We start from the raw sequence: 16689 nt of genomic DNA on the forward strand, positions 1-16689 counted from the left end.
AGAGAGAGAGAGAGAGAGAGAGAGAGAGGGAGGGAGGGAGGGAGGGAGGGAGGAGGGGGGAGAGAAACCCAAGCAGGCTCCACGGTAAGTGTGGTGCCTGACGTGGGGCTTGATGCCATGACCCTGGGATTATAACCTGAGCTGAGATCAAGAGTTTGACACTCAACCGAGTAAGCCACCCAGGTGCCCCTAAAATATTTTTTTAAAAAATGTTTAACGTTTTTATTTATTATTGAGAGACAGAGAGAGACAGACCATGAGCATGGGAGGGGCAGAGAGAGGGGAGACACAGAATCTGAAGCACACTCCAGGCTCTGGCTGTCAGCAGGGCTCGACCCCACCGACCCTGAGATCTTGACCTGAGCTGAATTCGGACGCTTAGCCGACTGAGCCGCCCAAGCACCCCTAAAATAATTTTTTAAAAAGGGTCTTAGCTGCCTTAATTCAGAGTAGTTATAAAAATTTAAGAACTAATACTCATAAAGAATTAGTATACCATAGTGTTCTGATTGTAAGAAATCATATTTCATTTTAAAAATCAACATTAAGCAAAATCTTTCATTGCTGTCTCCTTATTACTCAAAAATGATGGTCATACTAAGTCCAAACAGTCTGGGATGACCTAATGTTCCTGCTATGTTATGTTTTTCAATGAAAAAAATTAATGACTAACTGAAGTGATTTATTTAAATACATTAGAAAACATATTAAAATACTTTTTCACATTAATTTTCAAAACAGATTCTTCATTTGATCATATATGTTGATTTTTTTCATCCCCATACCCAACAGGAATCTTTGAAAAAGAATCACTGCATCAAAATATAGGACTTACTTGGGGCACTTGGATGGCTCAGCTGGTTAAGCATCCAATTTCAGCTCAGGTGATGATCTGGCAGTTTGTGAGTTCGAGCCCCACATCAGCTCTCTTTAGAGCCCGCTTCAGATCCTCTGCTCCTCTCTCTCCCTGTCCCTCCCCCATTCATGCACACACATGAAAAGAATCTTTTAAAAAAATAGGACTTACTTGAAATTTTATTTTGAAAAAGAGTTTTCAACATTATAGCAGCTCTAGAAATATTTAAGCTGGGCAATCAATCAATAATGCTATTCACCATTTATCAACTGGAAGTATCCAGAACAATCCATTCCTATAAGTGCCTTCCTGAGGTCAAAGAAATCTGTTACTCAACTTTCTGTGTTTTCCTAACCTCCTCCAGCTTTCCTCTCTTCCCCTCAAAGTTTCTGTACTAAGAAATGCTCCAGAAATTGACTTGAATTACTTGAGGTAATATAATGAATGACTCAATAAATTAAATATTACTCCCTACTTCATGGATGAAATAAGTCTTCCAGTGGATCTATTTGCTCTGGTCAGGTACAAAAGGTATTTAATAGGGGCACCTGGGTGGCTCAGTTGCTTGGGTGTCCAACTTGGCTAAGGTCATGATCTCAGGGTCCGTGGGGTAGAATCTCGCATCAGGCTCTGTGCTGACAGCTCAGAGCCTGGAGCCTGCTTTGGATTCTGTGTGTGTGTGTCTCTCTCTCTGCCCCTCCCACGTTCATGCTCTGTCTCTCTCTCTCAAAAATAAACATCAAAAAATACATTTTTTTAAAAAAAAAGTGTTCAATAAAAGTGTGCCAAGTGAAAGCCAACAGGTGAGAGCATACCTGCTGTGCTTGCAGGGCAGCAAGGAGGCTATGTGGCTATAGCAGAGTGAGTAGAAGGAGAGAGGGAAGAGAGGTAACAGGTGACCAGAAGATGCAGGGTCAGAACAGGCCAACGTAAGGACTTGTGGCATGCACGAACAATTACCCACAGTTCTGGGCAGTGCAAGACATGAATGTTAGTTTTATTATTCTTGTACTCTTCTGGATTTCTTTTCAAATTTATGAATATAAAAATCAAGTTACCAAAAAGAGTATACTGAATGAAGACAAGATCACTTCCGTTAATAAGGTAAATGGTACCAACAAAACCCTTGGTGAAGTTCGAATAAGGTCCTGATTTTGAGAATTTTACGATGGTAATGTAAGACATACACACCAAAGTATTTAGTTGTAGAATTCTGCAACTTATTTTCAAGCAATTCAGAAAAAATACTTGAAAAAATAGCTACGTAGGAGGAAAGCAACCCTACCAACACAGACATGCAGGTGAACACTCGAGGGCTATCCCCATCTGAGAACGAAGCACTGTCAGCAGTTCCATCAACTCTTCAAAGCAACTGACCTCACTTTGGCAGCAACTAATCAGCTCAGCCTTAACCCAGTTCAGGAAGCCTCAAATTAAGTCAGAAAGTACACCTAACAGTCTCAGAAAAGACTCTATAATTATGCTGTTGATGTTGCTCTGCCTCCATGTCCAAACACCTAATTGCTACTCATTCTTCAAGGCCCTGTGACAGTATCACCTTCTTCTACCCCTGCCCCCAAACCACCAACCTAAAATTTCACCTCTCTCTGAGAATCAGATCCAAATAACATTTAATGAACACTAAGACCAAAAGTGCCCCATTCAACTTTGTATACTCAACAGTTAGCAGAGCTCCTTGGGCCTACAGTGAAGGCTCAAGTTGAATCCTGAGTTCAACTTTCATGTGACAAGTATGCACATAATTACTGCCAGTCTTCTCTCCCATAGTTTTAGGTATTTCTTATGATGCCACCTTACTCCCTGTATTACAGGCACCTGGAGTCTTATCAATTCCCCTGCACAGAGAGACCTAGGGCATTGAGCAGATGTTTTATTCATTTCTCTAACATTAGAACAATAAATTCTCAACCAATTCTCCACCAATATATGTCTGAAGGCAAACCACAGACACTTACAACTTCCCAAACTACAATGGCTCTAACCCTATGACTCTCTTACTCCGGAAAACATAAGAGAACACAAGTGCACAAAAGCTAAACTACTGTACGCATTAAATTAAAAAATTTGGACCTGGTTAATTTAAAAATAAATCACTTGTTAAAACTACTATAGGCATTACTCTAAAACTTACCTGGCTGACTTACAAGTAAATCATTTGTAAATATTCAATATTTTAGTGACAAATAACTTCCTATTCATTTTATAACTGACAACATATCAAGACTGTAGGTTAGAATCACTGATCTAAACTACACAGCAAAGTATCCCATTTCTAACAGGTACATAGTTTTAAAAAAGAATGAAAGAAAGAAAAAAATTAGCTGAATAAGCCTTAACTTCTATTAGTCTTCTCTCTTATTTATTTTGTGGTTCATGTAGAACATTCACAAATGAGAGAGCTTAGAATGGTCTGGCACTTCGTAGACAATAAATATTCTTGACTAAAACAAATGAATGGACCACAGCCCATTTTCAAAAAAGCCCTGGTAACCTGTGTATGAGCAAATAGGCTAGACCCAGATTTAGAGAATAATCTGAGATCTCTGAACTTCTAAGGGCATCTATTCTAATTCCATTTTACAACTTAGGCTACTTCTACTTCTTACCCAAGTAGAAGAATTTCAGCTGCATTTTCCTCTGGCTTGTAAGTCATCAAAGCAAATAGCTCAGAGCACTTATTCCTCCTAGCTCAAACTCAAGGTAATCTGACTTCTACCATTACTATAAATGGTTAGAAAATGGACAAGTGCTTCAGTTATATCCAGTGGTTGCAAAATTATTTCCCAGAAAATGCCCTGTGCAACTTGAAGAAGCAGAAGACATCAAATCTTACCATCATCCATTCCCAAAGCTCATCTGTCCAACTCTCACTTGATCTTATTTCCATCTCCCCACAAACCAGAAACAGCTAAATTAACCGACACAACAGAAACTGTATGTGTGTATGTTTTGGAAAGAGCCCCAAACCCCACAAAATCAATTAACTTTAAAACAGGCAAAGAATTTAGCCTCTAACCTAACCTCCTCACTCCTCTCATCTGCACAGCGTATTTCTTGGTGATGTAGGAACAATTCATTACCAATTTCCAGTGATGTCTAACATAACCCCACCCTCAAGACACTATAATTTAAGAGCTTAATCTGCTGAATTATAAGGAACGTGGCTGTCATCTAGAGTTCTCCACACCGAAACAGACACCCAAGTTCTGAGGTTAAATTTCCACCTCATTTGTGCATCAAGTCCATTTCCCCCATATGGGAGAAAAGTAGCTTGGGAGGAGAGAAGGCTTGCCACTGACAGGAGGTTCAGCAAGAAAAGGGAGATCGCTTATACCCAAGAGCCCACAAGGCTAAAGCATAACACTCTAGACCCAGCAGGACAAAAGGCCAACCTAGAGGCACCACGGATGAGCCATGAGTGAATATTTGGGTACTCTCACTGTACTATTTCCAAAAAGATCCTCTGCTGTAGCATTTATATTAACCACATGGCATGTTATCAAGACACACACCCCTCAATACAGTAAGCCCCGCCCCAAATGATATTATCCAAATAAAAGTATGCAGTTCTGAAGACATGTAGTCATTGTGGTGTCAGTTTTATAAATGGCCCCATTAAAAACAAAACTATTTAAATGTCACTCACTTTTTAACAAAGTAAAATTTTCTATTTGTTAATTTATACTACTTCTAATATTTGGAATTTGCCCTTCTAAAGAAAAGCAAAGAATTTCAAATCTTACATTCATTGTTAAACATATAAATTACACACATAATTAGTATAACACAAATGAGGGCATAGGTGTACAGATTTCATGACAGTTAAAATTAAATGAAGTCACAAGTATATAGTGTCAAAATACACAATCACCAAATATTCAACTACCTCCTTCTCCCCAGTGAAATAACATACTAGGAAATAGACTACACCTTTTCTCTAGCCCCCATCTATTTCTCATGGGACTGCACTATTAATCCATTGAGATTCAGCTTAAATGCCATGTCTCCCAGGTTGAGATGGTCTTCAGGCAGACACTAAGTCTTACTGATCTTGTCAGTGATACCTTTTTTAGTGCCTGGTATCTAGCAGGATCACAGGAAGTTCCAACTGAGCAAGAAAAGATGTGCAACTGGAGCTTCCACATCCACATTTGCAGAATCTCTTCTCACCTTTCTTGCCCTAACTGCAGGAAGACCATTTCATTTAACATTTACTGTTTCTCCAAGTCCCTTACTAAAAGAACTTCTCAGCATATTCTTCTCCAAGGAACAATGGACAAGCCACAAACCTCCACAAGCTTCTTCATTCTTCCTCTGGGCTCATGCGTACATAAGAAGCTCTGCTTTGGCAACTGTAAAGACTATAGTCTCCACATACTGGAAAGGGAGAAGGTTATAGACCATCTGTATTTACCAAAAGAACACTTTCCAGGTCCAGAACCATGTCATCAATTGAAACTCATGACATTTAATTCCACAGCTCATTTCTGGCTAAATTCTCCAAAGGGCCATATCTTCCCCTCATTAAGTCTGCCCTAGTTCAGAATACAGCTGAGTCTAGAAGAGGGCTATCATGTAATCACTTAGACCTTCACAGACATCTAGGAAATGCCAAAATTTACCTACACTTAATTTCCTTCTCCTTTACTCTATCCCTTTCAATTCATGATAAGTCAAATTATACAAAATAAACCATTTTTTAAGTTTATTTGTTTATTTAGAGAATGAGAGAGAGAGAGAGAGAGACAGAGAGAGAGAGAGAGAGAGAGAGAGAGAGAGAGAGAAAATGGACAGGGGCAGAGAGAGAATGAGAGAGAATCCCAAGCAGGCTCCACACTATGTGCACATAGCCCGATGCAGGACTCAAACCCACAAACCATGAGATCATGACCTGAGCCCAAGTTGGATACTTAACCAACTAAGGCACCCATGCACCCCCAAAATAAAGAACTTTTTAACATGAACGTTGATCAAGAACTTTGGGGTACAAACTAGGAGTAGGAAACTTTTTATTTCATCAAAAATTTTTAAATGGTGACTTCTACAATAATTAAAGTGATCTTAATGTCTTTATTCATTTACTTTGAGAGAGTGAGCACAAGTAGGGGAGGGGCAGAGAGAGGGGGGAGAGAGAATCACAAGCAGGCTCTGTACTGTCAGCACAGAGCCTGACACAGGGTTCAATCCTAAGCCAAGAGTAGGACGCCTGGGATACCCGGGTGGGTAAGATGGTTAAGCAACCGACTTCAGCTCAGGTCATGATTTCATAGTTTGTGAGCTAGAGCCCCATGTCCGACTCTGCTGACAGCTCAGCGGCTGGAGCCTACTTCGGATTCTGTGTCTCTCTCTCTCTGCCTCTCCTCAGCTTGTGCTTTCTCTCGCTCAAAAATAAATAAACGTAAAAAAAAAGAGTAGGACGCTTAACTGACTGAGCCACCCAGGGCCCCAAAGTGATTTTTTTAAATATGATAAAATACATAATATTGATTATAATATTATGATCATACCTATAATAATATTGATTATATACATATTATGATCATACCTATATTTTCTAAATTCTAAAGGAAAATAAAGTAGATTTAAATTTTAGTTTCAGGGGCACCTGGGTGGCTCAGTAGGTTAAGCATCTGACTCTTGATTTTGGCTCAGGTCATCATCTCACGGTTCAGGAAACTGAGCCCCACATCCAGCTCTGCAATGACAGAATGGAGCCTGGATGAGATTCTCTCCCTAAGTCTCTGCCCTTCCCCTGCTCGTGCACGTGCTCTCTCTCTCACTCTTTCAAAATAAATATTAAATTTTTTTAAATTTCAGTGTTGTAAATTACAATAAATAGAAGTAAAAGACAACTGACAGACCAAGAGAAATTAAAGTATAATGTATAGAAAAGACAAAAGATCAGTATCAAAAATATACAAAGAAAACCTGGCAAATCCATAATAAAAACAAACAACCCAACAGGAAATGGGCAAATAATATGAAATAAAGACAATTTGCAGAAAAAGATTAAAATATTCAATAAACCCATGAAAACCGGTTTAATCCCATGAAAGAAAAACACAAAGAGCTTAAAGAATGAAGTCTTATTTCCAATGCTAACATAAATTAGAGAAAATTAAAAAGATGAAGAATATCCATAGAAAGCAAAGATGTAAGGGAAAATGTACTCTACCATACTTTTGGTCAAATATTAAGTGGAATGGTTTTTTGAGGGTAATTTGTTAATCCAGTTGAAAATGTATGTTCTCTCAAATTCAGCAATTACACTCACAGAAAGTTATCCCAAAGGGCTATTCACCAAGCAGTCAAAAATATATGTTCAAGGTGGGACACCTTGGTGGCTCAGTCAGTTAGGCATCTGACTCTTGATTTCAGCTCAGGTCATGATGTCATGATTCCTGAGTTCAAGCCCCAGATGGGGCTCTGCGTTGACCTCCTCTCTCTCTGTCGCTCTCCCACTTGTGTTCTCTCTCTCTCAAAATAAATTTAAAATATATATGTATATATATGTACAGATATACATTTATGTATGTCCAAGAAATACCACTGCATCATTGTTTGAAATATCAACTGCTCAGAAACACTCTAAATGTCCATCAAAAGGGAAATGGTTAAATATATGATGGAACATTCTTACAAGAAGCCATTACTCTATCAGTAAAGAATGAAACAAGTGTACTGACAAAGACAGATCTCAAGAAAACTGTGAAAATAAGTCAGAAACCAATAAGCCTAAAATTAACCCAGTTACATTAAACAATTAAATTTAAATTTAATTAAATAATAAAATCTTAATTGCTTCCCTACCTATAAACATATAGAAAAGGATCTAGAAAAATAACAAACTAATAACAGAGGGTTACCCAAGGAAAAAGGAGCAAGACAGAGGACACTTCTCAACTCCTAATACCTCTATGCTGACATTTTTATGAACAGTATATATCATTTTTATACTGCTTTTTTGAAAAAGAAAATTAAAAAATAAATACACATACACACAAAAAAGTGGTTTAGATGTTCTTCACTTTAAAAGACAAAGGTCAAGATTTATTCATGGTCAGTACCATCCCGGACTCTGAACATTTACCACAAACATAATATATAGAAATGTAACATCCAAGTAGTTATTAATGCGACAAGCAATCACTACTTTAAAGAAAGAAAAAAAAAAAAACCATTGTGTAGACATGAATGTGTAGAATGTCCTAAGCTATTACCATAACGTAGTTTTCTCTTTCAGTAATGGTAGAATCGCTCATACCTGAACATCCCTTTTGCATGCAACCATTATAAACTGGAAAAATATATTTAAAAATAAATATGAAAAGGCAATAAAGAGCAACAAAAAGCAGGCAGAAACAGGAGTTGGATATTTGGAATAAGAGAAGGGGACTAGGTAAGTTCCCCATATTTTAAGGCTTTTCACCTAAAGGCAGGCTCCAGTCAGTAACACTGGGCAGCTAAAATTCAAGTAAGACCTCTTTAGACTTAACTGGTTCAAGAAAGAAAAGACAAACTTCAGTGCAACTAGAACAGCTGGAAAATAAGGGAGAAACCCCTATAAAAAGAAGAGAGTCACAAAAGGGTGGCCTCAATTTCTACATATAAACTCTGCCTAAATCTCTGGCTGATCTTTGAATGAACAGTTTCAAGCAGCTCAAATAAAGCTAAAAGAACTGAACAAAGGTTTCAGCTGTAGTCCACTGCAGAGAAAAAGAATTTGCCATTTGAGTTCAGCCAAATTAATTGCCCTTTCAAACAAAGAGATCAGCATTCATCAGAGGAAGATAACATAATCCAAGCTCTACAACATATCAGACATCATGTGTAGGATGCAATCCAAAACATTAGACACATGAAGAAAAGGGAAAATGTGACCTGTAGTCAAGAGAAAAAAATCAATAGAGATTAGTTTCAAGAATCTGGGACTTTAAAGAAACTATTAAAACTTTAAAGACAGGGACTTTAAAGAAACTATTAAAATTATGCTCATAATGAATACACAGACAACAAGTATTCAGCAGAGAATCTAGGAAGAATAAAAGGGAATTCTAGAACTAAAAAGCATCAGAAAAAAAAGTTCACAGTATGGGCTTACGAGCAGATTGGAATCAAGGGAAGAATTTGAAAACAGAAATTGTTCAATCTGAAAAAGAGGGGGAAAAGAGTGAAAAAGAAAAGAAAAAGTCAACAAGTCCCAGTGACCTGCGGCACAATATCCAAATGTCTAACATAAATATAATGGGAATCACCAAAGACAGAGAGAATGAGACAGAAAAAAATTCACAGAAATAATGGTTATAATTTGACAAAAAACATTAATTTTCCAATTAATGCTGCTTCTTAAGCACGTTTAAAAAACAAACACAAAAGCTAAATACATTATAGTCAAACTGCTAAAAAGCAAAGAGAGAAATCTTAAAAGCAACCAAAAAGAAAACAACATATTACAAACAGAAACAATGATATGATTGATCACTAAACTTCTCTTCAGAAACAAAAGAGGCCAGAGGACCATGAACAACAGCTTTACAGTACTTAAAAAGAAAAAACAAAACAAAATTGTAAACCCCAAATTCTATACCCAGTGAAGAAAATATCCTTCAAGATTGAAAGTGAAATAAAGTCATGCTCAGAAAAACAAAAACCAAGAGAATTTGTCACCAGGTAACCCACACTACAAGAAAAAAATATAGGAAAGCTTTTAGGCTGAAACGTAATCTCAGGAAGGTATGAGGAAGTGGAAATGGTAAATATGTGCATAAATAAGATTCTTGTGTTTTCATCATCTTTATAATTCAGAATTACTAAGAGCAAAATTTATAACACTGTACTGTGGATTTTACAGTTTCCAAGAGACAACCAGAGCATAAAAGAGGAAAGGATTCAATGACCACATATTTTAGATAAACTGGTTCAATATTAAAAGTAAACTGTAAAAAGTTAAGGATATATATCAAAATCCCTACACTAACCTCTAAAACAAATGCTAGAAGTACAGCTAACGGCTAATAGATAAATTAAAATGAAATTTGGAAAAAATTCAATTAAGCTAAAAAAAAAAAACAGGAAAGGAGGAAAAGAATAAAACACAGGATAAAGAGGAAACAAAAAGCAAAGTGGTAATAAACCTAAAAAGCAACAATATCAATACTCATATTTAATGTAAACAGACTACACACTGCAGTTAAAATCAAAATAGGTATATACTATCTATAAAAGACACAATTTGAATTTAAAGACACCTTATGTTGAAAGAAAAGTGATAGAAACAGATACACGGTGCATACAGAAAGCAAAAGAAAGCTAAAGTACCTGTACTAATAGTAGGTAAAACAGACTTCAAGTCAAAGATTATTACCAAAGATAGCATGATATTTCACATTACAAAGGGGACAATTCATCATGAGGACATAACAATTATAAATATGTATGTACCTAATAACAAAACTCCAAAATACATGAAGCAAAACTGACAGAATTCTTCGGAGAAACAGACAAATCCACAATCATGATTAGAGATTTTTAACATCCCTCTCTTGGTAACTGATAGAACAAATATAAAATGGCAGCACACACGTTTTTTTTTTCCAAATATATATGGAACATTCACCAAGACAGATCAGATCATATGCTGGGCCATAAAATAAATCCCAAATTTTAAAAGACTGAAAACCTACAAAGTATGTTCTCTGACCACAGTGGAATTACATTAGAAATCAGTAACAATAAAGTATCTCTAAAAACCCTAATACTCAGAAATGAAACAACATGCTTCAAAGTAAGCCATTATCAGCAAATAAATCACAAGATATCTTAAATTGAAAGAAACTGAAAATACAACATATCAAAATCTGTAGGATGTAGCTAAAGCAGTGCTTAACAGGAAATTTGTTATTTTATTTTATTTGTATTTTTAAATGTTAATATTGGAAAAAAAGATCTAAAACCAATGACCTAAGTTTCTAGAAAATATAAGGTAAGAAAATAAGGGGATTGCAACAGAAATCAATGACAGTTTAAAAAGACAAATAGAGAAAATTAAGGTAAAAGGTTGGTTCTTTGAAACTATCAACAAAATTGACAAATTCCTAACTATACTAATCAAAATAGAGGAAACACAAATTAGCAATATCAGAAACAAAAAGGATTATGGCATTAAAATAAGGAAAGGCTATTAATAAAAGGTGAAAAACATCATAAGAAAACTTTTTTTTTTTTAAGTTCACAAAGCAGAAGCAAAAGCATATATAGAAGAGAATTATGTTAACACTAAATAGGAACCTGCCACAGTAGAAATCTCTTGTAACTCAGCAAGAGGAGAAGCCGGTTCCGTCTTCATACTGTTTTCTCCCATTGGCTTGCAGTTCAACTCCAAGCCTGCAGCCCCCAATCCATCACCAAAAGAGTGGCAAGTCAATGCAGATGAGACCTGGCCAGCTTCCAAAGGAGATTTCAACTGACCTAGAAGAAAAAAAGAAAGCCAAGGGAACATATACATTTATATAATCAACCAAAAGTCCCACAGCAGACTAAGAAATCCAGGGACTTTTTAGAGGAAGCCATTCACCTCGCAGCACACAAGAATTCATTCACAGGTTCCAGCACATGTAGCCAGAGTTGTGAGTATCTCAAAGAAAAAGGCTAATAAGAGACCAAAGTGTATAGATTTTTCTGGAAGTGTTAACAAAAAGGCAGAAGTACTGGATAGAGATGGCACCAGAAAGACAGAGAGAGGGACAGGACTCTTCAAGCACTCTACTTCCATTCAGACATATACAGGCAAAACCAATCACAAATGTGTACAGAAAGTTTGTCTACTGAATCATCAGTAAAGAATAGTATAAGAAACACTGCAACCCATTCAAAAATTTTATTTCAACACCATCTAAAACTTGTGGAAGGTAGTACACAATGATTTATATGGGTTCTCCCTAGACAAGCAAGCTGGTAAGACAATTCCAGAATAGACTCTGACTCACCTTCTTCAGATTCCTTGTTAATTGATGATGTGTTTTGCAAAGGATCAGTATTAACCGTATCAACCAAATCTGATACAACCAAGTCAGGATCTAGGATTTCATGCGTCCCATTAGTGGACAGCCTGGAGGACCGTCTCCTCGATAAGTCTTTGTCAGTGTTTTCCGAGTAGGTTTTTGACTTTTCTTGGGCTATAAACCATTAAGAGAGATATGGTCAAGAACCCAACAAGAAGAAATAACTCTGCTACTACACACTTCTGGGCTGGTTACTCCTATAAGGGCTTAAAGGGACTTCTGGAATATTAGACCAGTAATAAAAGTAAATATCCCTTCTTAATTTGTAGTTTTAAGTAAAGGCACAGTCTCTCTGCCAGGAGAGAATTATCCTTGTTCATGGTTTGAAACTGTTTTGAGACCACGCCCAATCTTGACAACTAAGTTCTATTTTGGGGCATCCCAACTTAAAAGTTTGTGTACTAATTTTCAAGGTCAATAAAGTTTATAAATCCTTAGAACCATTAAAAATCAGGGTGCCTAGGTGGCTCAGTTAAGTGTCCGACTTCGGCTCAGGTCATGATCTCACAGTTCATGGGTTCAAGCCCCACATCAGGCTCTGTGCGGACAGCCAGCTCAGAGCCTGGAGCCTGCTTCAGATTCTGTATCTCCCTCTCTCTATGACCCTTCCCTGCTCACACTGTCTGTCTGTCTGTCTGTCTGTCTCTCTCTCTCTCTCTCACACACACACACACACAAATAAGCTTAAAAAAAAAAAAAGGACCATTAAAAATCCTTTTCAAAGCCAAAGTATTTTTTAATCAATGAATACCTTTTTCTTAATGTTTATTTTTGTGAGAGAGAGCGAACAAGCATGCCTGGGGGGGGGTAGAAAAAGAGGGGTACAGAGGATCTGAAGTGGGCTCTGTGCTGACAAAAGTCCGATACAGGGCTCAAACTCACAAACCATGAGTTCATGACCTAAGCCAAAGCTGGACTAAACGTTTAACCAACTGAGCCACTTAGGTGCCCCATAAATAGCATTTTTTAAAGTTTCACTAAGCATATGAAATCCGTCCCTTCCTAAGCCATTAAATTTCCAATGAAAATGTAGCCTATCGGTATGAAGATGATACCACCAAGCCCAACGTTAATAAAGTCTGTGCTTTGGGATTTATTTTTCTTCAAGCAAAACTTCTTATCCAACCCAAATTATCCACATCAGCTCCTGTGATCAAAAATAGCATTAGAGTCTATATATTGAGCACAGGAAACAACAGGAATNGACACTCACATGAATTTTTGTCAAGCCGAGGACGTTTTAATGGGACTTCACTTCCTTTTGATATTTTCCGTCTTCTCAATTCCAATGTTATTGGTTGCAAAGTTTGAGAGTTTGAATCCACAGCTACAGTGTACATAAAACACAAAAAAAATTTATGTAATTTCTTAGTGCCCAGTCCTCATGATTACATATAAATAAAACACACGCACACACAAACATGATAAACAGACCCTCAAAGGGCTAATAAGAAAACAAAAGTGAAATGGATAAAAAACTATTTCCTTAACATGAGATGCTGACACCTGTAGACTAACATCCTTCATCTCTCTCTTTTTTAAAGATTTATTCATTTAAGTAATCTCTACACCCAATGTGGGGCTCAAACTCATGACCCCAAAATCAAGAGTCCCACACTCTAATGACTGAGCCAGCCAAATGCCCCTTCTTTCATCTTTTTAGTTTCTCCTATGACCCAGTTCTACATACACTTCTCTCCTAAAATCCTTTCTTTAAAAACATTACCCCAACATGACTACTTTAAAACATGACGGTACAAGGGCAATAAAAAAAGTCATTTTTACCACCATCAAATCTCATCAAAACTTGATTTATCTGTGGCACCTGGGTAGCTCATTTAGTTGAGCATCTGACTTTGGCTCAGGTCATGATCTCCTGGTTCGTGAGTTTAAGCCCCTCCTCAGGCTCGCTACCATTAACACAATGCCCACTTCGGATCCTCTGTCCCCCTCTATCTGCCCCTCCCCCCTTGCACTCTCTCAAAAATAAATAAACATTAAAATAAAACAAAACTTGACTTATCCAATACTCAGGAAATTCACCATATAGGCTAATTCCTAAGATGTGTACCTAGGACTATAGCTTGTCCCAGAGTGTTGTTTTCAATCTCTACTTGCTAAATTAGTTAGGCTGGCATTGGTCCTAGTTATGAGGGACCAAAAGGAATGTCAACATTTATAACCTTTTAAAAACAATTCCAGAAAAATCTCAGGAGACTATGCTATTTGATAGTCAGTGTTCCAGGTAAAGCTGCTGATCCCCAACAAATCCAGCTCTGAATAATTCAGCAGTGCAGACTCTAAGCTCTTGGATAGTACTCACTCTTTATTTTTAAACCTAACACTTAAGAATCTCTTCCCAATCATGAAAGATGAGAATCCAAAAACAGGCAGAAAAAAGAAATGAAACTAGGAAACTTGTGGGGAAGGCAGAGCTGGGGGAGGGGGAGAGTGTCTGATGAAGGCTGAAAGGAGAAAGGGAGAAGAAGTTAAGAGGAGGGAGATGGGAAGAAGACTCCTTGAAGACCAGTAGCTTCAGATTGGCCTTGTCAAAAAACCAAACAAGAGACAGGGCTGAGCTCTGAAGAACCAAACCTGATGAGTGTGCTGAACTCCTTGGCTCTTCCTGTGTTCAATCTTCCCAATGTGCCAATGTTATTTTGTTCCAAGTGGTGAGAACTTGGAAATCACACATATTCCAAATTAAACACAAATACAAACAACCCTCCCTAAATAGCTCAGATCCTGTTCCAATCAAGTCTGTAAAATTTAGAGAGCTCAATGCTTCACTGGGTCAATGAACTTACTCTAAGCAATTTTTAAAGGAGATTTCAACTACATAGGAGTTATCTGACAAGCATTCTTACTTTGATACCACATACAATTCAGGGTATGTATGGTTCTATGTAGAACATAGAACATTAGTGTTTTCCAAATTCTTGTTACAGTAAGAATCCTCTTGGGAAGCTATTAACAATTTCAGAGATTCTGACTGGAGAGAAATGCCTTAGGCAAACTTGGAAAACACCATTTCTCTATTAAATCAATCCCATTTGGTATGAGATGTTACATTTACAAAATGAAAGCAATAAACTGAATGCCTCCCCACCTTTTTTAATCTGATGAAGTCAAGTGGCTTCAAAGGGGCAGTCAGCAACGTTGAGTGCAACCACCCCAGTATATACTTGCCGAAGGGTACGAGCCAGAGCATGAACAGCTGAAGGGGAATCTATTTCAGAGCACTCACTTCTCATATACATGCTTTCCTAAGCTGAGATGAGGACACATCAGATTTCCACCAGTTCTCATTTTCCACCTCCCCTTGCATAAGTGCCCTTCTCCCACTTATATAAAAAGGCATGCATAACACTCATCCTACATCTTAACATGGTACACTGCCCAGAGGCTTAAAACCTCCAGACTTTCTTAACTGGGGTTCCTCATTTGAACACAGAACACAGAGATAATTTTCTGAATTCTCCCAAGGATGGTTTATAACTAGTAGCATTCTCAATGCATGGAGAAGTCAATTCATTATGGATGCCTTGAGCAGTGGGGTTTAATTCTCTCCCAGGACCCTATAGAGGAAGTAGTGAATTTATGCCAGTACTAATAGAAATATGAGAGCCGTGAATGCAGGTACATGTGTAATTTTCCATTTTTTAGTTTTAAAAAAGTGAATTTAAGATTTTATTTAACCCAACACATTCAATAACATCATTTTAACATGTAATCCTCATAAAAATGATTAATGAGATATTTTACATTCCTGTTGTTTTTTGCACCCAGTATTTGAATTCCAGAGTATATTTTACACTCAGTACATCTCAATTCAGACTAGCCACATTTCAAGTGCCCAGCAGCCACATGTGGCCACTGGCTACCAAACTGGACAGTACCATCATTAGGCCTAGGGAGAATGCCAGCATGCTTAGCTTTTGAGAGCAAAACTCAGTTAAACAACCACTGAAGGAGGTGGTGCCTTCATTTATCTGGCAAGAAATCCTTCTATATCTAATTTCCTATCTTAGAATTAGAACTCAGATGTGGGAAGGCTGTCTACTGGGAATGAATACTAATACATTTCGTTTGGATTGACAGGACTGGCTTTGCATTCCACATCACGCAGGACCAATGAATGAGCTAATTCTACAGTTGTGATGAAAATATATTTTATGCCATATTTTATATTTTAAGTATACCATTTGCAACTATTAAAACTTGTGACAAAAATCGACACCACTCTAAAACATACTGGGAGATTCATAACTTTTTAATATCATGTAGGAAATATGCAAGCAAGAATGTCTGAAGACCACTGCCAGATTATCATAGCCAGCATTCAGTCTAGAGGTTCTAAGTGTTCTTCATGTCACTGAATTGACTAGAAAAGAAGTGTTTGGCCTAGGAAGAAATTCAGGATGTGTTTTATTCTTGGTTATTCTAGAAGAATTCCAAATTTTAACTTCTTAAAATAACTGTACATTCTTCCCTAAATCTGTACCTTTAACCTTAACTCTTACCAAGTAGCCACCTCAGCTTTTTATTTAGACTGTGAAATGTCCAATCAATAATCACTCTCCAGAGAGCTCAACTTTAAAATGCACCTATGCCTTCCTAGGTCCAGTGTTCTTTGGCCCTATCTCTGTTTGATGTCCACATGTATTTACTTCTCCTTTCCTCTTTCATATCTCTCAGTAAAACTATTATTTCCTAATCCCAGGTTCTACTAAGCTTGCTTAAACTGAGATC

General features: G+C 37.3%; 1 protein-coding gene across 1 annotated transcript in view; it reads right to left on the bottom strand.

Moving 5' to 3' along the window:
- LOC144235777 (PHD finger protein 20) overlaps positions 1 to 16689 on the bottom strand; it is a 124675-nt gene that overhangs the window by 34753 nt on the left and 73233 nt on the right. Inside the window, exons 7-9 of the mRNA XM_077769385.1 lie at positions 13151 to 13264; positions 11863 to 12051; positions 11165 to 11344 (exon numbers count right to left, since the gene is read on the bottom strand). Coding sequence (XP_077625511.1) covers positions 11165 to 11344; positions 11863 to 12051; positions 13151 to 13264 — 483 coding nt within the window. The remainder of the gene's footprint in view (positions 1 to 11164; positions 11345 to 11862; positions 12052 to 13150; positions 13265 to 16689) is intronic.

The sequence above is a fragment of the Crocuta crocuta genome, unplaced genomic scaffold (assembly GCF_008692635.1).
Source record: "Crocuta crocuta isolate KB4526 unplaced genomic scaffold, BGI_CrCroc_1.0 scaffold445, whole genome shotgun sequence".
Classification (NCBI taxonomy): domain Eukaryota; kingdom Metazoa; phylum Chordata; class Mammalia; order Carnivora; family Hyaenidae; genus Crocuta; species Crocuta crocuta.